Genomic DNA, 18,788 nt, shown 5'->3' on the forward strand with positions numbered 1-18,788 from the left:
TGCTGACAGACAGCCACAGACGTCCTATGTGTGCTGGCGGACAGCCACGGACGTCCGGTGAATAAACAGCCCACGTGGGCCAAAATCATCCAAACAGTCCACTGGATGGGCCAGCTTGCTGAGTTCGAGGACCAACGTGCTGATATGTGTACTGATGGACAGCCACGGACGTCCTGTGTGTGCTGACGGAGACACAAGGACACACACGGACAGCCACAGACGTCCTATGTGTGCTGACAGACACACACGAAGGTCCCGTGTGTGTTGACGGACAGCCATGGACGTCCTGTGTGTACTGAACAGACAGCCCACATGGGCCAAAATCACCCGAACAGTCCACGGGAAGGGTCAGCGTGCTGAGTCCAAGGACCAACGTGCTGATATGTGTACTGATGGACAGCCACAGACGTCATGTGTGTGCTGACGGACACACACAGACAGGCACGGACGACCTGTGTGTGCTGACGGACACACACGGACGTCCTGTGTGTGCTGACGGACGACACCCACGGATGTCCTGTGTGTACTGAACAGACAGCCCACGTGGGCCAAAATCACCCGAACAGTCCACGGGAAGGGCCAGCGTGCAGAGTCCAAGGACCAGCGTGCTGATATGTTTACTGATGGACAGCCATAGACGTCCTGTGTGTGCTGACGGAGACACACAGACACACACTGACACACACGGACAACCATGGATGTCTTGTGTGTGCTGATGGACAGCCACAGACGTCCTGTGTGTACTGAACAGACAGCCCACATGGGCCAAAATCACCTGAACAGTCCACGGGAAAGGCCAGCGTGCTGAGTCCAAGGACCAGCGTGCTGATATGTGTACTGATGGACAGCCACGGACGTCCTGTGTGTGTTGACGGACACACACGGACACACACAGACCCACACGGACAGCCACGGACGTCCTATGTGTGCTAACGGACAGCCACGAACAGCCACGGACGTACTGTGTGTGCTGGCGGACACCCAGGGACGTTCTGTGTGTACTGAACAAACAGCCCACGTGGGCTAAAATCACCCAAACAGTCCCCGGGATGGGCCAGCGTGCTGAGTCCAAGGACCAACGTGCTGATATGTGTACTGATGGACTGCCACGGACGTCTTGTGTGTGCTGGTGGACACCCACAGACGTCCTTTGTGTACTGAACAGACAGCCCACGTGGGCCAAAATCAGCCAAACAGTCCACGGGAAGGGCCAGCGTGCTGAGTCCAAAGACCAACGAGCTGATATGTGTACTGATGGACAGCCACAGACGTCCTGTGTGTGCTGACGGAAACACACTGATACACACGGACTGCCACAGATGTCCTGTGTGTGCTGGCGGACACCCACGGACGTCCTGTGTGTACTGAACAGACAGCCCACGTAGGCCAAAATAACCGGAACAGTCCACAAGAAGGGTCATCATGCCGAGTCCAAGGACCAACGTGCTGATATGTGTACTGATGGACAGCCACGGACGTCCTCTGTGTGCTGAAGGACACATACAGACACACACAGACAGCCACAGACGTCATGTGTGTGCTGACGGACAGCCACGGACAGCCACGGACGTCCTGTGTGTGTTGGCGGACACCCACGGACGTCCTGTGTGTACTGAACAGACAGCCCACGTGGGCCAAAATCACCCAAACAGTCCACGGGAAGGGCCAGCGTTCTGAGTCCAAAGACCAACGTGCTGATATGTGTACTGATGGGCAGCCACAGACGCCCTGTGTGTGCTGACGGGAAAACACGGACACACACGGACAGCCACGGACGTCCTGTGTTTGCTTGCGGACACCCACGGACGTCCTGTGTGTACTGAACAGACAGCCCATGTAGGCCAAAATCACCCGAACAGTCCAAGGGAAGGGTCAGCGTGCTGAGTCCAAGGACCAACGTGCTTATATGTGTACTGATGGACAACCACAGACGTCCTCTGTGTGTTGAAGGACACACACGGACAGCCACAGACGTCATGTGTGTGCTGACGGACTCCCACGGACGTCCTGTGTGTACTGAACAGACAGCCCACGTGGGCCAAAATCACCCGAACAGTCCACGGGAAGGGCCTGATGATGGAATTCACCAAACTGAAGCTTGGCTTTACCGCACTGTTTGTTATTCTAAGACCAACAATCGAGCCAGAATCCGAAACGGACGTACCAATTCTTCTCCAGTCCATCGCAACTCAATTCTGTACTGTACCGCACGTACTGCCCGTACGACCAGTTTGAGGCTTCATCAATACCCATGTCCAGACGATCGAATTCACCAAACTGGAGCTCGTATTTCCCGTACTGATTGGCATTTTAAGAGCAACGGTCAAGACAGATTTGGATTCGGACGAGTGGAACTCAAGATAGGCCGTGACACTTTAAAACTGGCTACTTTGGACTGTCCTGCTTGTGTACTGGCCCAGTCCGTAGGACATGCTTCAGGACACAATGAACCTGGACGGAATTTGAAGGGTTTTTCACCAGTCAAAGTGTGATTTCGTGCCTTGACCAGATCTGGTCAATTTTATCATTTTCTATGTTTAGATTTCCCACAATTTTCTTTAAGTCCTTTGACTAGAACTTCTATATAATGTAACCATCAGATCTGAATAAGATAAATTCTTTTTGCTTTCATTCTTTTGAATTTTTACTCTCTTTGTTCTTTGTTTAGAACACTTCTTAGTTTCTTGGTGAGGTTATCTCCAAGTTTTGATCCTTCTTTTGTTGGACCGGTGCGTCACATCCGAGAACGATCGAAGTCTGGTAGTATCTTTGGGCTATTCCGCAACCCTTAGTGTCACCCCTCGATCCATCAGTTCTCAATCCTCTCGGATCTGAGTTCATATCAACCTTACCGAAAGAGTCATCCTTATTTTGGTTCTATCAAGTGGTATAAGAGCCACTCTTCCGGTATTGTCTATTTCATTCATCTTTCCCATCTTCTATTTTCTTATAAACACTTCTTCTTCTACCTTTCTTAAATCTGGGCCCCTCATTACCATCCATATAAAAAAAAAGATTTACGATTTGATTCAAAAAAGAAAAAAAAATATAGAATAAGTTCAAAGTTTCTTTTGTGGATTGGTGGTGGAAGAGAAAGCCTGCTGGCTGAGGAGAAATCCAGCCTTTGAGGTGGTTAAAACGGATTTCAAAAATCAAAAAAAAAAAAAATCTCTTATCTTTCTATCTTCAGAAATTCCCTTGTTTGCTTGGATTTGCCCATTGAGATTCTTTGATTTGTTCTCTTAGAACATTGAGTAGAAACTTGTGTGTGATCACCTAAATCTGAGAGAAACACTTGAGTGGGTGAGGATAAACACTTGAGTGTGTGAGGATTTATCTAACCTTTGTGTTGAGTAATTATTTCAGGAATAAGATGTTTGGTCTTCACTGGAGAAATACCAAGGAGAAAGCCTCACGACCATCAGCCTCTAATTATTTTGATGAGTGTGTTAGTGTGCAGGAAAAACCAAACAGGTGGAGCAATGAGCATGTCAATACATCCAAAGGTGAATCTGATCCAAGAAGGCGATTGCTTCAGTTTGATGTCCAACAATTTTGTGACAACTTTGTGAAGGGTGTGGACAAAGCCCTCAAGGACGTCAGCAAGAGCCAAAAGAAGAGCACATCCACACGTGCCCCAGTAGCTGAGCCATCCTTTTCCATCAGTAAGAAAACCCAAGGTGAATCTGAAAATTGTTTTGAAGAATTTAAAGATTTTTCAGATTCTTCACCCATATTTGATGAAACTGATGAAGAACCAATTGAAAGTTTGATGTCTTGTGAAGAAAGTTGTGATCTTCCTTATCTTGAATCTGAGTTTATAAATGATAATGAACAGGTTAATAATGTAGAACTAACTGTTTTGCAACCGGAGCATCCGAGTAGCCTTGTTTTGTCTCAACAGGTTTTTGAGGAAGAGCCACTGGATATTCCACATCAGTGCCCATGTCTTGACACTTGGATATCTTTGGATGAAGTCCCAGAACCTATCTTTGATGTGGAGGACAAACCTGATCCAGTCTTTGATGAAGAAGCAACAAGCATCATATCTACCTTTATGGAGAGCCATCTTTGCTTTGATTCCGGCACAACTATTGTTCCTTCGTCTCCTGCCCCTTTGCTTCCTGATCTTCAAGAGCACTGTGAGAAATCTGAATTAGTTATTTCTCTGTCTGACATGTTTGATAAGATCAGTTCTCTTGATGTGATTCGTTTTGGTCTTGATAAGATAAAAGAAAATTGTTTTTCAAAATCTGTTTTTGGAAACATGATTAATTCTTTTAAAATCTTTGAACCTGATAAATTTTTTGATCAGCAACGTTTTCAAACTGACCTTGGCATCAGTTCTGAAATTATTTTGAGCTTTGATCAGTCCCTGGAACAAATCAAAGTTTTTGATCATTTTGAAAAGTATCTTGAGCTTGATTTGAAACAAACTGATTTTTGTGCTACAAAATCTTTTGATTTGTTTGTTTTCAAAGAAAATAGCTTTGATCTGAACTCTTCTAGGCATAGACTGATCACTGATGATTTGTTTGCATCTTCTCTGGACTTGGACGATTTCTTAATTAAAAAAATGCAGGAACAGAATTCACTTGAAACTGAAACTGGTTTTTGTGAACTTGATTTTTGTGATTCTGTTTTGCAGCCTGATCTCTTGAGTTTTGAAACTGATAAGACTTGGCATTTTATGAGATCATTTCGTGATAATGGTGTTGTCTTGAGTTCTGATGAAATTTTGGTTTACAACACATTCTTTGAGAAATGCCTTGAACTTTTGATAAATGATTCTCAAACTGAACTTAAGCTTGTGTGTTCAGATGTTGGGAAGGATATGCCCATCTTGAAAATGAATATTGTTGTTGCATATCTTGATAAAATTCTTGTATGTAATATATAATTTGATAAGCACCTTGAAAGGCTGAAAAATGTGCAATTTGTTCTTGGAAAAGATATCTTGATTTGTGATTTGAACAAATATTTATCTTGCACATTTGATCCTGGTCTTTTAGTGTTTATTTTGAGTATACAGGAAAGACAGGTTCAGCCTCTAAGAATTGAAAGCATTGACCGTGCCCAACAGCCTGAGTTTTGGAGAAGCTTTGTTGAAACCGGCTACCTTGATGCCAGCGACAGAGGTTCAGTCCAAGAAGGATATCGCAACAGTACGAAGGTCTTTTGTCTTGAATCCAATTTTAAAAGAAAGCCAACTCATCAAGGATTCACTGAGGCTTGGAATCGCATGAAAATCTTCACGGATGAGAAGCTATGAATTTTCCAAACCGGAGGTTCTTCAGTCCATCTATCCGCGAGTACCAGATTTCTAAAGGAGATTCATGCCCCATAAAGAATCGGCCTGAGCCAAAACCGATCCTCCATGAACCAAAGGTGTTTCCTCAGTCATTCTCCTGTCTAAACCAAAAGCACTTTAAGGATCATGAGTTGATTGCCTCTACTCTTCATGAAAATATTTTGAAACCGAGAATTTCAAAAAGAAAACATATTCTTACTTGGTTGAAAAACGTTTTGCTCAAACCTTTTCATGAATTGATTTCATTGAGCTGTGCTTTGAAAGAGATTTGGTGTAGGAAAAAGCATGAACTAAAATTTCTTAGGCCAAAGAATTCTTTTGATTTCGTTCATGATGATAATTTTTCAAATTTGGCATTGTCTCTTTCTTTTCCTGACCGTTTATCAGCTTGGCCTAATTTAAAAATTGATAAACCAATTTTTGGTGATCAGCTTACTTGTTTGATGCTTGCCCACGTGCTTGATGATTATCCTAAGGGCTTGGATCCTGATCTTGATGTCCTAAAGATAGAGAAACCTTTTGATTATTTCTTTGGCAGATTTGATGTGGTTTCTCTAGTTGCTTTGAATAAACATGATAAGCATGATAGTTTCTAAGGAGAGCAAGCACCAATGGACGCCAAAGTACTTGGAATTCCTTGATAAAAATGACTTCAAAACTCCAAGGAAGTTTCTGTCCACTCTATTCATTTACTGAATTTCCCTTGAATTTTAATTCCTTTGTATCTGATTTATCTCTTTTTGATATAGGTACATTGGATTTGAGGACAAATCCTTTTGAAGAAGGAGGGAATGATAGACTGCGGTCCACGGATCAGTACATGGAGCCGAACCAGCATGGAGATCAGAACGTTCTGAAGATTTCAACTGAGGTTCATGTTTTTCACCATACTGACCAGACTGACCGGACACTGTATTGGACTGTCCCACATGCATCCGGATCGGAGCTTTGGCTGGAACCATGGCCAGATGATCGATTTCACTGTACTGGATTTTGTCTTCACCTTCCTGTTTTCCATTTGATGAAGAAGAGTCGAGACGGAATCGCATTCGGACACACGAATCCTGAGTTAGGTCATTGCTATACATTTCTGGACAGTACCACTGGTGCATCCTTTGATCAATCAGATCAGACAGCTTGATCCATCACCTATGGATCAGGTTATCCATCCTTGCCAAAGATCAGATTACACACGGCCTTCTTTAGATAAACAAACCGGCCCCATACTTGTGGTCCATGCCACTTAGTACTGGCCTTACTCGCCTCCACGGCTTGCTGCTGGTTCCAAATGAATTGAACCTTGCACCCCACATGGTTCCTCATGTACTAGGATCCCCATGTGTCTCCTCCATGATTCGGATCATTGATTCACACCATGATCAGAACTAACACACACACCATGATCCAACATGGATCACTATCCAATGTGTGGCCTCTAACTTCCATCCCACATGGATGAGTTAGATCAACTAAGATCCGCCCCTTATCTCAGGGTCCTGGATCCTTAGTTTACATCACAACATATGGTCTTCAAGGGGCGTTCCATACTTGGCCTTAACCGCACCACAAAAGAAAGAAACATAACCTTGAAAGTAATTATAAAATCAGTTACCTTATACATGATCTGATTAGATCAAGTGCCTTTCCTTATTATGTTCGGCCATGCTCCTCCAGTGCACGCCTCTATCAATCCTTATCACATACCTCCTGTATTTATAAGATCCATTCATGGGTCGCACCCCTGATCCCTTCCATGGAACTTCCATGAAACCAGTTTCTACACTGCATCCACCTTCAAGGCTATTCATGCCATTGTGAGGGAAGTCCGGCCTTCTCCCTTCTCTCTTGGGTATTTGCGTGTGTTCCCAAGATACGGGGGAATCGTAGGATGTGTTCATCCGTGGTGAAAACCTACCACAGGGTCGTTCATAACTCCCCTTGCACTTCCATGAAACTGCCATCCCACACACCTCTCTCCTTAAGGCTGTCTTGGCCTTTGGGAATGAATTCCGGTCATCTACCTTCTTTCCTCACCATTTTCGTGTGTTCTCAGGCCCTGTAGGATGCTTTGGGTGATTACATCACGGATCAAAACCACCAGAAAGTCGTTCATAACTTCCCCCCCTTGATCTCTCCCAAAACTGCCTCTTTATGACCTTTACATCACCATGGGTCTTGGATTGGGAATCCGACCAACTCTCTGTCTTTTCTCTGTGTTTCTTTGTGTTTCAGGGTGTAGGAGGAAGCCCTGGCGTGCCTGCTGTTGGGGTCAAAAACGGTTACGACAAATTTTACATTCAAAACGTCCGAGGAGGAAAATAAGAATTTCTCCGAAGAGTATTTTTTGAAATAGACTCTTTCTTACGAAAAAGCTTTACGGAAGAAAGAATCGAGATGTCCGACGAAAATCTCGAAACAGGTCGCTACGTAGCGACCGAGCGATCGTCCCGCTCGGTCGCTACGTAGCGACCGAGCTCAGCCAAGCTCGGTCGCTACGTAGTGACCGAGCGATCGTCCCGCTCGGTCGCTACGTAGCGACCGAGCTCGAGCCAAAGCTCGGTCGCTACGTAGCGACCGAGCGATCGTCCCGCTCGGTTGCTACGTAGCGACCAAGCTCAGCCAAGCTCGGTCGCTACGTAGCGACCGAGCGATCGTCCCGCTCGGTCGCTACGTAGCGATTGAACCTTTCTGAACATCGATACGACACCAGTCCATGCATTCTCGTCAAACCTTCGAATGCTATCTCCCAAAGACCGTAGCAAGCTCAGTCCATGTTTCCCGCTATTCTAATTCATCGATCAAACTTCGCGGATTAGAAACCGCGGAAAACTCGTAGTAAACGTGTCGAGTCGGAAGACGGCCCAAAGGGACCTAAAACACGATTCGAAGCCCATCCTACGATTTTCCTAACCAAAAGCCCGTAAACCACAGCATGGTTTACGCTTGGCCCACAAGGAAGGATAAATATCAAGTTTCCGCGGATAAATACAGAAGTTTTGAAGATAATTATGAAGATCCGGAAAAATGGAATATCTCCATTTTTATGCTATGACGGCTTAAGGGCAGAAGAGTAAAAGCGTAAACCGACCTTGGAGCTAGTATATAAGGAGTCCTAGGCGAGGAGCAGAGGGGAGAACTTTTTCAGAGAAAACTTAGCACTTAGAGCAATTTAGGCAATTTTCCGTTTTTGTTATTTCGAGCTGCGACTCAATTAGGTTTAGCCGTCTTAGGGTTGCTAGAACTAGGAATCTCGCCGACAGCTCTCGAGCCCAGGCTTATACCTTGTTGTAACGCTCATACGCAGATTCGGAATAAGATCTACTTTGCTCTCTTTTCGATTTCTTATTTTTATCGTTGTTATTCTCGTGTTCTGATTGCTTGACGTGTGGTAATTAACAGATATCCGGGTCCTCTGGGAAACTAGGGTTTTCTTAGTTTCCTTATTTAAACGGAAATCGACAGTGTGAATTTCGGTTCCCACAGTTTGGCGCTAGAAGGAGGGGGACTTACGGATCAATCTAACCCGCAAAAGTCACTCAACGATCAGGAATGATATGCGAGATTCGACGTGCGCGAACGTCATCTCATTCAAGGGGGGAGAAACGATCAATCGAGCCAAACCTCGAAACGATCTACTTGTTATCGAGTTGACGATTCGAGATATCGACGTCGCTAGAGTACTAATCGATACCGGAAGCTCGGCCGATATCATCTTCAAAGACACTCTTGAAAAGATGGGGATCAGTCAATCCGAGATCGCGAAATACCCAAGCCCACTGCTAGGACTTTCGGGGGAAACGACCATGGCCTATGGATCGATTAGACTCGCTGTCAAAGCCGGAACCGTGATGAACATCACAGAGTTTCTAGTCGTTGACCGCCCCGCATCTTACAACGTTATCATGGGGACGCCATGGCTGAACACCATGCGCGCAATCTCATCAACCTACCATCTTTGTCTCAAGTTCCCGGCCCCTAACGGAGTCGAGGTAATCTGGGGAAATCCAAGAGTTTCGCAGGTTTGTTTCGCCGCGGAACTAAAACGAAAGAGACCGATCCTGGAAATTACTCCTAAGAAAGCGGAGAAAAAGACCTCCAGCAAAGATACGCGAAGTCAGGATTCAGCGGAATTCTTCTGGCAATCTCGTATCATCGCAGCTCTAGATGAAAAACGCGAGCCAACATGTGAACCCGTGGTAACGATCTGTCTCGACGAAGCCTTCCCGGAACGCTGCGTCGAGGTTGAAGCCAATCTCCACGAGCCTTTAAGGACAGAACTCATGACCTGTCTTAAAAAGAACCTTAATACTTTCGCATGGGCTGCGGAAGATATACCAGGAATCGACATTAACATGTCACGAGCTGAATATCGGCCCAACGTTCAAACCCGTCAAACAGAAAAGACGGAAGCTGGGACCCGAACGTGCTGCCGCAGTAAACGATGAGGTCGAAAATTGCTTAAAGTTGGGTCGATAACGGAAGTAAGATACCCGGACTGGCTCGCCAACCCCGTAGTAGTCAAAAAGAAAAACGGGAAGTGGCGAGTTTGCGTAGATTTTACCGACCTAAACAAGGCATGTCCAAAGGATAGCTTCCCTCTACCACATATCGATCGATTGGTAGAAGCAACAGCGGGCAACAAACTCTTATCCTTCATGGATGCCTTCTCAGGTTATAATCAAATTGAGATGAATCCCGACGATCGTGAGAAGACTGCATTCATTACCGATCGCGGAACTTATTGCTATAAGGTAATGCCCTTCGGCCTCATGAAAGCTGGAACAACTTACCAACGACTCGTGAACCGAATGTTCTCCAAACAACTCGGAAAAACGATGGAAGTTTATATCGACGACATGCTCGTCAAATCCCTCAAAGCAAGAGATCACGTGTCACATCTCGAAGGATGCTTTGCACAACTAAACTCCCACAACATGAAGCTCAACCCGACAAAATGTAGATTCGCCGTGGCATCAGGAGAATTCCTCGGCTACTTGGTCACCAACCGCGGCATCGAAGCAAATCCAAAACAGATCAACGCACTAATCGAGATGGCTTCACCAAAGAACAAGCGGGAGGTCCAAAGACTGACCGGCAGAATCGCAGCACTTAACCGATTTATTTCACGATCAACAGATAAATGCCTGCCCTTCTACGACGTCCTGCGAGGAAATAAAAAATTCGAATGGTCGGAAGAGTGCGAAAACGCCTTCCAACAGCTGAAGCGTTATTTAGCTACTCCTCCAGTCCTCGCAAAACCCGTGGAAGGGGAGCCTTTATTCTTGTACATCGCGGTGTCGGCAACGGCCGTAAGCGGAGTCCTGATCAGGGAAGAACGCGGAGAGCAGAAACCTATTTTCTACATAAGCAAAACCTTGCTGGATGCCGAATCTAGATATCCGTTGATGGAAAAATTGGCATGCGCGGTCGTAACATCGGCCCGAAAACTAAGACCATATTTCCAATCCCACACGATTGTCATCCTCACGACTTTTCCCTTACGGACAATTTTGCATAGCCCAAGTCAATCAGGACGATTGGCTAAGTGGGCGGTCGAGTTGAGCGAGTATGACATCGAATACCGACCAAGGACGAGCGCAAAATCACAAGTGCTCGCAGACTTCCTGGTCGAACTTCCAACGGGAGCAATAACCAATGAGGAACCAAATTCCACCTGGCTCCTCCACGTCGACGGATCCTCATCCAAGCAAGGATCGGGTATCGGGATCCGTCTCACATCTCCAACGAGCGAGATCTTGGAACAATCGTTCAGGCTGGAATTCCATGCCTCAAACAACGAGGCCGAATACGAAGCGTTAATCGCAGGTCTACGTTTGGCTCATGGCTTAAAAATACGCAATCTCCACGCCTACTGCGACTCCCAGTTAGTGGCCAGTCAATTCAGCGGAGAGTATGAAGCCAGAGACGAACGGATGGACGCGTACCTCAAACTGGTCCAGGGTCTAGCTCAAGACTTCGACTGCTTCGCCCTTACCCGGATCCCCCGTTCCGAGAATGTCCAGGCGGACGCCCTCGCGGCCTTAGCATCAAGTTCCGATCCAGGACTCAAAAGGGTAATTCCGGTCGAATTCATCGAACATCCGAGTATCGGACCACCAGTCGTTGTCAATCTCATAGAGGGTCAAGACGACGAGGAAGAAGAAATTACGGTACCACCACCATCAGAGCAATCTGATTACGGCTGTGATACCCCATGGCTTCAGGCGATTCGAGACTACATTATCGACGGGCAACTGCCCGCCGAAAAATGGGCAGCTCGCAAGATCCGAACACAGGCCGCACGCTACGTGACAGTGGACGGCGAAATCTACAAATGGAGATTCTCCGGACCACTCCTGACGTGCCTGGAAGGAGAAAAGGCGAGGAAAGTAATGGAGGAAATACATTCCGGCTCATGCGGCAACCATTCCGGCGGAAGATCACTAGCCGTGAAAATCAAACGCCACGGATACTATTGGCCAACAATGATCGGAGATTGCGAGAAATTCGCACGAAAATGCGAAAAATGCCAACGGCATGCGCCAACTATCCGACAACCGGCCGAAGTTCTTTCCTCCATCACATCGCCTTATCCCTTTATGCGCTGGGCCATGGATATTGTCGGACCTCTGCATAATTCAAAGCAAAAGCGCTTCCTTCTAGTCCTTACCGATTTTTTCTCAAAATGGGTAGAGGCGGACTCGTACGCAAGTATAAAAGACGTCCAAGTCGAGAATTTCGTATGGAGAAACATCATCTGTAGGCATGGAGTTCCTTACGAAATCGTAACCGATAACGGGTCTCAATTCATTTCCACCCGATTCGAGGCATTCTGCGAAAAGTGGAAGATACGACTCAACAAGTCAACTCCCAGATATCCGCAGTGCAACGGACAGGCTGAAACAATCAACAAGACCATTCTCGACGGACTGAAGAAACGCTTGGAGGCCAAAAAAGGTAGATGGGCCGACGAACTCGAGGGAGTCCTCTGGTCTCACCGTACCACCCCAAGGCGAGCAACGGGAGAAACTCCCTTCGCCCTGGTATACGGCACGGAGTGCATGATTCCCGCAGAAGTAGAATTTCCCGGTGTTCGAAGAAGGTTCTTACCTGAACGAGAGGAACTCAACAATGCTATGCTCTTGGACGACCTCGACCTCATTAACGAACGCCGGGATCGAGCGCTCATCCGAATTCAAAACTACCAGCACGCCGCTGCGAGATACTATAATTCCAACGTACGGAATCGTAGGTTCAATCAGGGAGATCTGGTCCTTCGCAAAGTCTTCCAAAACACCGCTGAAGGAAACGCGGGAAAACTCGGAGCAAACTGGGAAGGTCCCTATAAAATCAAAAAAGTCGTCCGACCAGGTTCTTACGAAATAGCCAACATGCAGGGCATAAAAATCCCTAGAACCTGGAATGCGATGCATCTCAAAAAATACTATCACTAAACAAACCAACTCGCAATCACTGCACTACGAGACGGCTTGATCTCCGCAAGGAGTACGTAGGCAGTTTGCCGAAAGGCAAATTCAGCTGTCCCCCCTCATTAAAAAATGGGGGGGGAGTGGGTACGTATACTCGTATACTCCCAAAAAATCGAAAAATTTCTTACCACACATTTGGTGTTTTCGACTTATCAAAACATCCTCACCCGCGTGGAAATCAGTCGGCCGCTTGGGAGCATCAACCTTTAGCATCGCGAGACGTCGCAAAAAATGCCTCAAAGTTGGTTTCTTCCGAGCAAACGAAATCTCCGCAAAAAGACACATACATGCACACATTAACATTTATTTTGCGCAAAATAATCAAAACAACGGCACACGCCACCAAGTCCGATGCTGATCACATCGAACTCACAAACGTCCTAAACAGACATAGACATCTCACGGAGATGACTCTCTTACATCCGACACAAGGATAATAGCGCTATAAAAGAAATCCGAAATTTTGGTCTAGCACTTCCGGTCTCCGGAGAGATGCTCGATTCGTATCAAACAAGTCATATAAGCCGAGAACTTTTCGCGGACTTTACATCGATACGAATCAGGAAGAAATCGCGACAGGAAAAACGATAGCCGGTTAGTCACCGCACAATCCTTAAACCGAAAGTAAACCTAGGTCTTGCCCTAAACCCAGCGCACTGGTCTCTAACATCTCAAAGGCATGATATCGAAAGATAGGAGATTCTTAAACCACGCCTCTATGTTTACGTTCGATACCTTCAGCACCCCCGCAGAGTTCACATCTCGCGGAAGAACTCTCGAAACAGGTCTCGAATAAAACATTTCACAATCGAAGAAGGATATGAGACGACAACTCATCACCTTCCTCCCCACTATTCACAAATTCATAAAAAGCGTTATCCGATTATCATACCATAAAAAGAAAGCCGCGGAGCGGCAGGGATTCAAAGCCACACACGGCCAGTCCCGAAATACAAACAAGGCCATTCAAGGCCGAAACATAAAAACATAAAAAAATCTCTCGCAAGAGATCTAACGAAAGTCACCCTCAGAACTTACGACCCCTCTTCACCCGCTGCCTCGTCCGAGCCTGGAGCCGCGTCACTTCCGTTCTCTCCGACCATCGGGTCTTTCCCCTCTGGGTCTTCTGAACACGTCGGAAGGAAGCACGCGGATTTCAGGTCGGCCAGGATAAGATCAAAATCTCCATCCTCGGCCGCCATATCTCCCTTGCAGCCGGACAACCGGGCCTCTTCGGCCTCCAAGGTCGGGGGAGTCTCACTTTGGAACGACCGAACTACGGCCATCCCGCCCTCAATCGTCGCCAAAGCGAAATCCCTGCTCCGAATACACTCGAGGGAACCCAGGGAAGCAGAAATCTTCGCCAAGCGAGCTTGAAACTCCGCGCGAAGGGCATCCGTAGCCTCTTGAATCCCGCGGCGCGCTAGTCCAGCATCACTCTCGATCTGACGCTGGAGTCGACGCACCTCCGAGGATTTGGCCTTCCTGGCCTTCTTTTCCTTAAGCAAGGAACTCGCCGTCTTCCCAAGGTCCCTCTCAAGCTCTCCTATCGCAACCTCGAGCTTCGACACTTTCGCAGAGTGAGAGTCCTCGACAGCCGTCAACAGATCCTCGGTTTCGGACCATCTGCCCTGAAGCTCCACCAACTCCCCGGAAAGGCGACTGGTCTCAGAACCACATTCGCGGATCATCCCATCGATCAACGATATGAACTGCGAACGGTAAAAACTGGTTAGACTAAGTCCCTGAAAAGAATGCACGAAAGACGATCGAGAATTCAAACAAGAAACAAACCTTTCCGCGAAGTCCCGACGCTAGGCTCGACCCACCTCGCTGCGAAGTCTCCCCGTCACCGCTCTTGGCAAGTTTCCTCCTCCGACTCTTAGGCTGAGTAGCCAGGACAGCGCTAGGAGCACGCAATGCCAGAACGATTTCTTTTCTGGCTGGAGGCGGAGGCATAGAGTCAGCGGCTTTCTCTTTGTCCTCGACGAGGATCGGAGTCGTGGAAGATCCCGCAGGTAGGACTTGCGGGAGAGGAGCCGCGACGTCGGTCCCATGACACGGGGGAACGACCTGCGCGGAAGAAGACGGAAACTCGGAGCCAGTTTGAGCTAGTTCTTTCTCGGCTTGACGACGAACTAGTTTCTCTCGGAAAGAAAGATGACCGGCAACACAAGCCGGCACTTCCGCCGGAGAAGTTGGAATCGGAGCCGGAGAAGTGGCCTCACCCATCTCGACGTCGGAATCTTTCTTATCACCTTGGGAGGAAGACATGTTGAGAGAAAAGTTATGAAACTAGAGAGGTTTTTGAAGGAATGAAGGAGGGAAGGTGTGAAGAAAATGAATGACAAGAGCTCACTACTTATAGAAGTATGGGTTCGGAATGTCGTCTCGACAACTTTTTTCCGCGGAATTTTAAATGTAAATTTCCTCCAATACACTTAACCTTGTCAAAGTCATCTATCCGCCCGCTAGAGTCACAACTCTAACGGGCTGGGGGGCTAACTGTTGGGGTCAAAAACGGTTACGACAAATTTAACATTCAAAACGTCCGAGGAGGAAAAAAAGAATTTCTCCGAAGAGTATTTTTCGAAATAGACTCTTTCTTACGAAAAAGCTTTACGGAAGAAAGAATCGAGATGTCCGACGAAAAGCTCGAAACAGGTCGCTACGTAGCGACCGAGCGATCGTCCCGCTCGGTCGCTACGTAGCGATCGAGCGATCGCCCCACTCGGTCGCTACATAGCGACCGAGCTCTAGCCAAAGCTTGGTCGCTACGTAGCGACCGAGCGATCGTCCCGCTCGGTCGCTACGTAGCGACCAAGCTCAGCCAAGCTCGGTCGCTACGTAGCGACCGAGCGATCGTCCCGCTCAGTCGCTACGTAGCGACCGAGCTCAGCCAAGCTCGGTCGCTACGTAGCGACCGAGCTCAAGCCAAAGCTCGGTCACTACGTAGCGACCGAGCACTCGTCTCACTCGGTCGCTCGTAGCGACCTGGCTCGAGCCAAAGTTCGGTCGCTGTGTAGCGATTGAACCTTTCCGAACATCGATACGACACCAGTCCATGCATTCTCGTCAAACCTTCGAATGCTATCTCCCGAAGACCGTAGCAAGCTCAGTCCATGTTTCCCGCTATTCTAATTCATCGATCAAACTTCGCGGATTAGGAACCGAAATTCGCACTGTCGATTTCCGTTTAAATAAGGAAACTAGGAAAACCCTATTTTCCCAGAGGACCCGAATATCTGCTAATTACCACACGTCAAGAAATCAGAACACGAGAATAACAACGATAAAGTATAAGAAATCGAAGAAGAGAGCAAAAAAGATCTTATTTCCGAATTTGCATATGAGCGTTTACCACAAGGTATAAGCCTGGGCTCGAGAGCTGTCGGCGAGATTCCTAGTTCTAGCAACCCTAAGACGGCTAAACCTAATTGAGTCGCAGCTCGAAATAACAAAAACGGAAAAATGCCTAAATTGCTCTAAGTGCTAAGTTTGCTCTGAAAAAGTTGTCCTCCATGCTCCTCGCCCAGGACTCCTTATATACTAGCTCCAAGGTCGGTTTACACTTTCACTCTTCTGCCCTTAAGCCGTCATAGCATAAAAATGGAGATATTCCATTTTTCCCAATCTTCACAATTATCTTCAAAACTTCCGTATTTATCCGTGGAAACTTGAAATTTATCCTTTCTTGTGGACCAAGCATAAACCGTGTTGTGGTTTACGGGCTTTTGGTTAAAAAATCGTAGGATGGGCCTCGAGTCGTGTTTTAGGTCCCTTTGGGCCGTCTTCCGACTTGACACGTTTACTATGAGTTCTTTTGATAAAGAACGAACTTTCCGCGGTTTTTAATTCGCAAAGTCTGATCGATGATTTAGAATAGCGGAAAGCATGGACTGAGCTTGCTACGGTCTTCGGGAGATGGCATTTGAGGGTTTGACGAGAATGCATGGACTGGTATTGTATCGATGTTCGGAAGAGCTCGATCGCTATGCAACGACCGAACTTTGGCTCAAGCCCGGTCGCTATGTAGCGACCAAGCTTTGGCCCGAACTCGGTCGCTACGTAGCGAGCAAGCTTTGGCTCGAGCTCGGTCGCTATGCGGGACGAGCGCTCGGTCGCTACGTAGCGACCAAGCGGGATGAGCACTCGGTCGCTACGTAGCGACCGAGCTTGGCCGAGCTTGGTCGCTACGTAGCGACCGAGCTTTGGCGTGAGCTCGGTCGTTACGTAGCGACCGAGCGGAACGATTGCTCGGTCGCTACGTAGCGACCGAGCTTTGGCTCGAGCTTGGTCGCTATGTAGCGACCGATCGGGTCGGATGTTCGGTCACTTCGTAGCGACCGGCATCGGCTCGGACTTGGTTGCAACGTAGCAACCGGACAGCGTGTATGTGCGGTAGTTACGCAACAACCGAGCTTGGTTCGTTTGCTTTTGAATCTTCAAGGATACTTCCTCGTAAAAACTTCGTATTGGTTATCATTTTTTAACAAAAATTATATCTTTATTTTTACTATTTCTTTCGGAAATACGATCTCCGAGGATTTTCGGGTGGTAATTCCGTCGTGACTGTTTTTGACCCCAACAGTTAGCCCCCCAGCCCGTTAGGATCATGCATCGAAGGATCCTTGCGCGCGGTTAGGCATGTTTGGCAAGTTAGGCGTGTTGGATGGAATTAATATCCGAAAGTCCAAGCTTGAATAGTAAATCCTCATGCCTATAAGAAGGGATGTAACTTGTTTCATAATTTTTTCACTTTCTTGTCTTTCTCTAAGATCTTTCTTAAGAAAAACTTTCTTTCTTTCTCTCCACCCTTTTCTTCTATTTTCTCAAGAGAAGTGTAAACATGTCGAGCAAGAAAAAGATTGCAAAAAAGGGTCTTCATCCGCGAGTGCTTACGAAGAGCTCATTGTTCCGAAGATGGAGTTCGTGCCTCACCCGGTACATCCCGCCGAGAACGAGGCATGGTGGGTTGCGCATTATGGTTTGATGACTCCTCCCAAAGAGAAGTCGTTCCCGGTCCTGATCCATCGTGGAGTCGAGAAAGGGGATGCTAGCAGGAGTACCGACGAGTTTTTTGCGATCATGCGATCGTTCTACCATATCCCAGATGCTGTGGAGTTCCGGGTTCCCTATCCCGAAGAGTGTGCTAACAGCACCCCAGAGGGTTACTTTACTTGCTACGAGGCATTCGTAGTACGTTGTCGCTTATGGTTCCCAATCCCCGAAATCCTCGTCCGAGTGTTGGACCGTTTCGAGGTTGCGATAAGCCAGTTGACTCCTCTCGCCATTCAGCATCTTATTGGGATCCTGATCCTGAGCTACGAGCATGGCCTTTCCCTTTCCGTCGATCATTTTGAAGCGCTTTTGAGGCTTCAACTCGTCAAAGATACGGACAAGCATAGGCTGGTCCCTCGGAACTTTATGTCAGTGGTTAAGAAGTTCATTTCGAAGTTCAACTCGTGGAAGAAGTTTTTTTTCTTTGTTCGTACACTACAAGAAAATCAGTAATTTCTGACCGTCATATCCGTTGGAAAACGATCGGAAATGGCCTGTTCTGACAGATCTATATGGTCAGAAATTTTTAAGCGGTCAGAAACGGTCAGAAATATCTGACCGAAAACCGACAAATTTTACGGTCGGAAACTTTTGACGGTAACAGCGATCGGAAAGTTTTTACGGAAGATACGGTCAGAAAGTTTTGACGGAAGATACGGTCAGAAATATTTGACGGATATTTCGGTCAGAAAGTTTTGACGGGTACTTCGGTCGGATATTTCTGACAGGTGCATCGGTCAGAAACGATTATTTCGGTTGGGATTATAAAATACTGAAATGGTAGTTCGATTTTGAATTTTAAAAGTCAAATTTTTATAAAAGATTTGCAAAGTTAAAAACAAACATACATCGATAAAGTAATTAATTTACTAGTCATAGATTGTACAAACATACCAAAGTGATTAATCACACCAAAACACATACCA

The 18,788-nt window shown here is 46.9% G+C and overlaps 1 protein-coding gene across 1 annotated transcript; it reads left to right on the forward strand.

Moving 5' to 3' along the window:
* The first annotated feature begins 3,731 nt into the window (after nucleotides 1–3,731).
* LOC117129845 lies at nucleotides 3,732–6,105 on the forward strand. Its single transcript, XM_033283075.1, has 2 exons — nucleotides 3,732–5,388; nucleotides 5,850–6,105. Exon 1 carries the CDS (start codon nucleotides 3,773–3,775, stop codon nucleotides 4,898–4,900), a length of 1,128 nt encoding a protein of 375 aa, XP_033138966.1. The 5' UTR covers nucleotides 3,732–3,772; the 3' UTR covers nucleotides 4,901–5,388; nucleotides 5,850–6,105.
* Nucleotides 6,106–18,788: the final 12,683 nt, after the last annotated feature.

Source organism: Brassica rapa, unplaced genomic scaffold, assembly GCF_000309985.2.
Source record: "Brassica rapa cultivar Chiifu-401-42 unplaced genomic scaffold, CAAS_Brap_v3.01 Scaffold0202, whole genome shotgun sequence".
Taxonomy (NCBI): Eukaryota; Viridiplantae; Streptophyta; class Magnoliopsida; order Brassicales; family Brassicaceae; genus Brassica; species Brassica rapa.